The 8,403-nt window shown below is 38.4% G+C and overlaps 1 protein-coding gene across 1 annotated transcript in view; it reads left to right on the forward strand.

The window, feature by feature from the left end:
• The window catches only part of CNST (consortin, connexin sorting protein), an 87,125-nt gene extending 79,795 nt beyond the window's left edge, over positions 1 to 7,330 (forward strand). Inside the window, exons 10-11 of the mRNA XM_045298156.1 lie at positions 960 to 1,095; positions 4,876 to 7,330. Coding sequence (XP_045154091.1) covers positions 960 to 1,095; positions 4,876 to 5,081 — 342 coding nt within the window. The 3' untranslated portion in view covers positions 5,082 to 7,330. The remainder of the gene's footprint in view (positions 1 to 959; positions 1,096 to 4,875) is intronic.
• Positions 7,331 to 8,403: the final 1,073 nt, after the last annotated feature.

Here is an 8,403-nt window from a genome sequence, read left to right on the forward strand (position 1 = left end):
ATTTTTCCCCTCCCTCCCCGCTCCCCCCTCCCGCATGAGCCCTTGATAGTTTATAAATGGGTATTTTGTCATATCTTGCCCTGTCCGACGTCTCCTGAGACTATTTATGGGAGTAAAAACCTCATCTTTCCTCCTACAAAGCAGCTGGTGGTTTCGAACTGCTGACCTTGAGGTTAGCAGCCCAAAACATAACCCACTATGCCACCAGGGCTCCTCATGTGCAATAAAGGGACTCTTTAATGTTGTTAAACTTCTTAAAGGAAGACTTGAAAAACTACTGATATTCCTCTGCATACTTCTGTTTACATTGTATTGCAATGTCACTACAGTACTTTTCTCAGAACAAGGGCATTATCTGAAATACATATCTCCTAAAAAAAGAATAAATTGCTGAGTACTTAGTGATTTTTTAAAAACTAATGTTGTCTATAGACCCATGTCCAGGGAAGCCTAAGCCTATATTGAATTATCTGGCCCTAAAAGCCTTCAGTTATAAAAATAAACTAATACAATATGCAATATTTGTGCATAGCCCATTATATGAGACGGCTGGCTAAAACTAGAAATCATATGAAGCGTCTTATGCCATTGATCAGATAAGTGGCATGGCAGGCAATCCTCAATAAGTCACTGACATCTGCAGTTCTGCCCACAATGCCTCCCTGTGTCATCGCTTGCAGCAAACAGCAACTCATAAGTCACCTGTGAGTGGGCGCTCTTGGTGAGGCCCTAGTCTCCCAGCCTGCCTCTTCTAACAGAGCATCTTCTCTTTTTCTGTGCATCTTGAAGTCTTACAGCTATTAAATGGCAAGCTTTTGTGGTTTTGTTTTTTAAAAAACAAGATTGGGCATAGGATGGGCAGTTAACCCAAGTGAAAACCAGGAAACAGCATAGAAAGATTGGGTAAGGGTGGGAGATTTGTACTCATACCGCATAATGTGGTTCTTTGAATCCTCCAGGTTGTCCCTGCAGAAGGACTGGTCTCTATATTAAAGAAGAGGAGTGATACTGTAGGGAATCATCATTCCCAAATGCAGCAGAAACCATCCAAGCGAAGAGTAAGATTCCAAGAAATAGATGATAACTTGGATCAAGGTAAAGTGCTCAGCACTGTGGCAAGCACAGCGTTTGCTCAAAGAATGAATTCACATATATGATGTTTGATAACAGAATGTGTAGTTGCCCTATCATCCATAAGAGTAGCATTGAAAATCACACTATTATCAGCACTTCAACTGTTGGTAAGCATTTTGTTTACTCAAATAAGTGAACAAGTTGAAAACGTAATAACCTCCCATCAACCAAAACAAACTCAGACTCCCTGCCATTGAGTTGATGCCGACTCATGGTGACTCTAGACTGTCACTCTTGACACAAGTAGAAAGCTCCACGTTTCTCCTTCAGAGCAGTTGATAGTTTTGAACTTCTGACCTTGCAGTTAGTAGCCCAATGCGTAACCACAACACCACCAGGTCTCCTTCCCCATTTTATAGATAGTCCTTCATGGATAAAGACATTTCAGTCTCTTTTTTTCCTTCTATTGCTGATTATTACCTCTCTAACTGGCGTAGGAAATACTTATGGATTACAAATAGATTCTTTTCTGTAGCTTCTTCTTGACCTTGACCTGGGAAAAAAGTGACCCCTAAGAGCAATTTCTGACTGTTCATTGCTGCTGTTTGATCTTTTTACCTTCCGGGTTTATATTTTAGGTGGTTGCATGTAACAAATGGTGCTGCCTTGAGATGGGGTTACAATAGGCTTATATAAGGCCTACTAAGTGAATGAGGATAAATGGAATATAACCAAGAACCTGTCTATACTACTATATATCGATCTGTTCCTATGAAACTACATTTTAAAAATAACAGCATCAATATATGGATATTCTCCTTCATAAAGTGAGAGCAGCCGAGCGTTCTACGTTTTCACAGTTGTAAGAAGGCAAGAGGCCTTGGGAATGCTTTCTAACTCCCATTGTAGCTCAGGACCTGCCGTAACGATCAGTCAACTCCAGACAAAGTAGTCAACTCCTTTTTAGCACTGATTCTTGTTTAACACTAATTTGGATGGAAAAATTGCTCACTGAGAGGAATCCTGGGCTTAGCACCCAACAGTCTCCTATTTTACCTCCATAGCTATCTTGTCTTGGGCCATGTCACTTGTGAATGACTGTTTCATTATCTATAAAATAAGAATCCTATCTATTGGACCTATCTCATGGGGATTGAAGACCATGATAGGAATTTATGTTGAGAAACAGAGAACTTTATGTAAAGGATTGGTGGTAATGAAGGTTTGTTTCCATGCTCTATACCTTATGCAATATTTTTATAAACCTCACTTTTTGCCAAAATCTTATGAAAAGAACCAGGTCTTCTTCCTCTAAAATTTCGTCTAAATCATTGTTGCCTACTGCAAATGCACATGAGCTAAATATATTATTTTTTATTTTGTAGTCTTCACATTTAAGAAACAGGTGAAATTAATTATAATACTATACTTTATGTAACCCACTGTATCAAAAATATTATTTTAAAAGGTGACCATTATAAAAAAAACTACTAATGAGATATTTGACATTCCTTTTTTTTCCTTCCACTAAATCTTCAGACTCCAGCATGCTTTTACACATATACCACATCTTGGTTGGACATGCCATGTGTTCAGTAGCCCCTTGTGGTTCCTGGCATGTATGGAAGCCACTGAAGCTCTAAACAGTTTCACTACCTATAGACAAAATTAACTGATGGTAGAAAATATTAAAATTACATTTAAACTTTTGTGAATGAATAGGAAAATGAAAATAAGTTGTTAACTAAGAGTGGGCCCCACCACCAGAAAACAACAACATTATCACAAGACTGAACTAACCAAAATAACTAAAACGAAAATGAATGGTATGATATTTAATCATTGATTTAAACACTGCTTACATACATCAGCAGAAATAATTTTAAAATGTAAATAACAAAATAATACAATTATATCATTCTATTTCTCTGAAAGGAGCCCTAAAAGTGGTTCCGTGGTTCACAACTTAACAGGTACGCTAAAGATGGATGCTTCCAACCCACAAGCAATTGTGTGGGGGAAACACATGGCACATCTTCTGTAAAGATTACAGCCTTGGATACCCTGGGACAGCTTTGTCAAACAGGGTTTATGGGAGTCCAAACGGACTCACTGGCAAGGGGATTTGTTTTGTGGTATAAAACTACTGAAATCGTGTTTGATCTGGAAGAATACACAGCAAATGTAGTGTTTAGCTCTGGGGTGAGAGGGAAATACAACTGGGCGAGAAGTAAACAGAGGGAAGTCCTCAGAACTCTGGGATGTGCTTGTGTACAAGTTTTGACAGACAGGATATAATCACAGACTGCTGTAAAATCTCCAAGGAAAGTCGGCTTGTATTAAGTTTATAAAATTTCCTTTTTGTGATAAATTATGATTAGTATCCCGGTCATGAAAAAATTCAAGTAAAAACCATCATTCCTCAGTCTTCTCTATCTCTTTCCCCAGATGATATTGATTAAAATTGCTTAACATTCTTTAAAAGAACAAAACTGTGTGTATATTTATATATACAGTGACATATATCACTTTTGCTTTTTAACATAGAAGGATTCATAACATACTGTTATATAACTTGTAAAATTTAACCATGACTCTTAGTGATCCTTTTAGGACATGTTAAATTTACTTCATTCTTTTAAACAATTTCAGAGTAGTCAATTATCTGAGTTGTCTATAATTATTTAACAGTTCCACTGTAATTGGAATCATAAGGCTAGTCCCCACTTTTTGCTATAAAACTCTGCTGCATAGAGCAGACTTTTTTCATATGTGGTGTTGTATATGTCTAAATCTATGTGCTAATACCTAACAGTGGGCTCCCTGGGCTAAATGTGGAGGCAATGTCTTTCTAGTTTGCTCAGACAGCCCTGATTTATATCAGTTTTCCCAGAATTACCTCAGTGCTCTGTTTACTCCCAAAATGACCTAATTTAGGGGATTAATTACTTTTACATTTTAACATTAATTGCCAACTTACCTTCCCAGATGGCTTCCATCCACCCTCCTAATACAGCTTTTTCAGTCTTTTCAAAACTTTGTTTTCTTTCATTATCACAGATCATTAAGCTTTTCAAGCAAATGCTATAGGAGACTTAATTAAGATGTGCTAATAAACCAACTAAAATTGTTAAACAAAATCTAAAGAAATCACTGCATTAACTAGAACTTTGCTATCCTGAGATATTGTAAGAATAAAATTGATTATTACTAGGGGGAAAATAAAATCCCAGTAAGGTCATGTTTATAGCTTAATATCAAATTGACTTTAAGGTGGCCCAAGGATGTGAACTCTAAATTGCATGTTACAATTGTGAGATTATAATTTGTACTCTAAAATAATGCTTTGAGCAGAATATCAGAGAATCACTGCCCTCTCTTTCATAAAAGTAATTATATTCATTGTATAAATGAACCAGTTTTATATTGAGGATTCACAAGCTGCACAGGTATACATGTTTGTGGTGCTGATTTTAAAAAACAAACAAAACTTATTGCCATCGAGTTGATTCCAATTCATTGCACCCCTGTACAGGGTTTCCAAGACTGTAAGTCTTCCCTGGAGCAGACAGCCCTGTCTGTCTCCCGTAGAGCGGCTAGTGGATTTGCACCCGACCTTTCTCATGGTGACGGATAGGTTGGCCTTTGTAGACTGCTTTTGGGTCAATAACTCCTGTCCTTAGAAGACAACCGTTGAAATGTCTAATCGTCATCAGTGATGGGCAGCAGGTGCTAGAACTTCCATTTGGTTGTCAATTTAGGCTCACTGTTCTTTTCTCTGTCTCCGTTATGTGCCTGCAGATGAAGTTGGAGGTGGCTCCTGTGTTTTACTGCTCTTGCTGTGCATAGTAACTGTTTTCATTAGTGTTGGAGGGACTGCCTTGTACTGTACTTTGGGGGACGTGGAGTCACCTGTTTGCACAGATTTTGCGGACAACGTGGACTTCTATTACACTAAGCTAATGCAGGGAGTGGCGGGACTTAAGCACTGGATCTACCTCTCCTAGCAGCATTCTAGAGTGACAGGCAGCAGATGCCGGCAGTGAAAATCGAAGATGTGAAACTTCTCAACAGCTTTTATTTCAGGAGTCTGTGACTTGCCATTGTCTCTCCTCCACACCCCACGGACATCAGAGTGCCGCCCCTAAGAACTCTGGATTGCAGCATTATGGATGGAAGAAGGTTCCTCGAAGAGCACAGCCACCCGGCCTTGGGGCTACTTCATGCCTGAGGCAATCTTGTAGCTGCTCCATTTTTAACTACCTTCTCAAACAAATGGTTAAAAAACACTTGTGGTTTTGTATCTGTTAATCCAAAGATATTGCTTCCAGCCCTCATTAAGTTTGTGTAGAGACACAAAGGATTATCCTATGAAATCATTGTCTTTTTCATTTCATTTGGGAGCACTGTGATTTAGGCTCTGTGCATTATCTTCTCATTTGCTTCTCCATTTGTGAAATGGATCTCTGTGTGTCATTTCAGGCAATTATCCTAAGCAAATACTCAACGTAGAATAACAAAAATTATTCTTTTACCTTCACTCTAGTTAGGCAGGTTCAAATCTTTGAGGAAGGCTTAATTGTGGAATAGCTGCATTTTAGAAAAGTTTGGCCCTGAAATGAGAAATTGCAACATATCTGTGGCAAATTGACCTGATGACCCAGAAAGGAGTCGCAGGCCTAGAGGTAGCATTGAGGAGTCAGCCTTCTCAGTCTCAGGCAGGAGGCGCCCTCACGGATGGAGTGCTTCTTGAAGTGCGAATGCGGACTTCATTCAGCAAGTACTGCCCGAGCCCCTGTTAGGTTCTAAAATTTTAAGAAGCAGGATAAAAAGACAATTAAGTTCCTGTTTTAGATGGTTTAATTCTGGTCTTAAGTAAAATAAATAAATACTTGGGCAGTAAAATTAAATCACCGTATATAATTCAGTATTAATAGATCATGCATTCTGATGTCTGAATGTGCTTTCATATAGGGCTTGATTTAGACCCATTATGGGGTCATTAAGCAAAAATTCAGTCATATCTTGAATAGATAAATGTCTGGTTTTTATTTAAATCGGTCAGGTTGGACAACCTTTCCTAAGGTACAGTGGTCTGGCATTTAGGAAGCCTTGCTTTGGCTTTTAATATATATATCATAGGCAGCATTTTAAGAGCATTAGACACATGAATTACAGGTTTTCAGCAAGTGATTCTTATTTTGTATTTTTCCATTAAGGATCATTTGAAAACAAAAAGGGAGACATCACTTCCTGGTTGTTACTGACTGGTACAGTTCCCCCTCCCTTTATGTTTCTGCTTATTTATTTAGATTACATGAATTTCAAAGGGCTTTCTTTTTTATATAAGTTGATAGTGTGTTGCTGAGCATGCATTCGGTTATCACAATACTAGATATTTAACTACTATATACTTAGTGTTTTGATTTTCTCTAATTTCAGTTCAGCGTGATTTAGACTCTTATTTTTAAATCGATGTTTTATTTTCACTTGTAGTACTGTTTGGCGTGTCTGCATCATGTCACCATAAACTGTAATATTTTAAAAGGTTATAGATCAAAGATATTTATTTAGAAGTGTATCAGATATTAAAATTCAGATCCCTTATACATAAGGCTGATTTTTATTAGAAGATTATTTTGATGTTTTATTGTAAATTTTAAGAATTTGTATTCAGATTGTATGTAAGATATGTAAAATGTTGACGGTACTGATTATGTGGCCCCACAAAAAGCATCCATCAGGTATACTGAGAGGGGCATCCCCTCACAGGCAACGCTCTTGTGTTTTACCCTCATTATGGCTAATGGAGATGGGTTTGGAGATGCCGATTCCCACTGGTTTTGTGTCAAGATAAGTTAAAAACTTCCCTTTCCAGTCACTATTAGAATCCTAGTTCATATCACTGTAGTGTTATATTGCCTATAGGCCCCCAGGTCCACTTCTGAAAGTGAAGGATTTCTGAGCATTTCTGAGCACTAGGAATCTCAGAAATAAGAGGAAGAAGACAATACCTTGAAGGAATGAGGATCCAGTTGGATCTCAGAGAAATCCCGCGGCTTCCCAGGGAGGGTGTGGTGACCTCAGGAGCATATTAATATCTTGACGTAAAATAGGCGTCTAGTCTTTGCTAGGAAAAAACTAGGGCAACTTTTAATAATGTAATAGTCACTTGTTGCATGGACTGGAGTGATTCTACATGGTGATGGAAGGATTGGTATCTCAGACATTAAACAGTCATCTGATTTTACGCAAATGTAATGTTTCTTTTCTCATTGATACTACTGGCAACTGTAACAATTTTATCTTCTTAAAGAGCTGTATTTGAGGGTACTAAAATCTAGCTTATAATGTAAAATCTACACCACAAAGTGTCTCAGAAAGCTTATCCGAATCCCAGGGTGTTAAGAAAAACTGCTTAGTAAAAATAAAATCATTTCGGATTTTGGTATGGTCCTGCAGATAGATGACCATCTGCTTGGGGACGTCTAGCAGGAGTCTCCGGGTGTCTTGAACTGGAGGTGTGCTCGGCTGCTAACTGATTGGCTGTTTGCGGCCACCCAAAGGCACCTTGGAAGAATGGCCTAGTAATCTACATCTAAGAAGTCAGTAAGTGATGGAGAGCTACACAGCACACTACTACTCCAACAGATCCAGCATCTCCATGAGTCCAAACAACGTAACAGCCACTGGTCCAGGGTCTTCCTAAAGGGCTCCTCTGCCTCTGCTTCTGAAAGACCTCTCCCATCTACCTGACACGGTTCCTGAAAATGCCTCTAAAATTGTAAAGGTTTTTAAAAGCATAATCCTCTAGGACCTGATGGAGCTTTGAATTTATGTGTTGAGTGCTTCAAGGATTTGAAATTTGAAGGTGAGGTTGGGTCTTACTGGGATGGCAGGAGGGTAATGGGGCCTTGGTAGGGATGCAAAAAAAGCCTGGGAGTTCTCGAGTAAAAGAGGGCAGGCGGAAAGAGAACAAACTCTTTTACCTACTACATGTTTTGCTGAAGCTAACCCGGTAACAATCACTGCCAATACAGAGAGAAACAGATTTTTCATGTGTCCAATCACATGACATATGTAACTCATTTATTTCTATGGGAAAATAGTGTCAACTCACCTTTTTTACTGATTGATGCAATCTACATAGTATTTCACATGTTTTCAGTTGATGCTTAAATCTGTAGACACACATCCTTTTTGGTGGTAGAAGTACTCTAAAGTCTAGATCGTGTAACCCCCAAGTCTGTTTTACTTTCTTTTCACATCACCTCGAATTTCAAGAATAAGAGTTATTCTAGGCCTATTGATGCAAATTCTCTGGCATCA

Source organism: Echinops telfairi, unplaced genomic scaffold (genome assembly GCF_000313985.2).
Source record: "Echinops telfairi isolate 266 unplaced genomic scaffold, ASM31398v2 ScPeMD7_7424;HRSCAF=8462, whole genome shotgun sequence".
In the NCBI taxonomy this organism is placed as follows: Eukaryota; Metazoa; Chordata; class Mammalia; order Afrosoricida; family Tenrecidae; genus Echinops; species Echinops telfairi.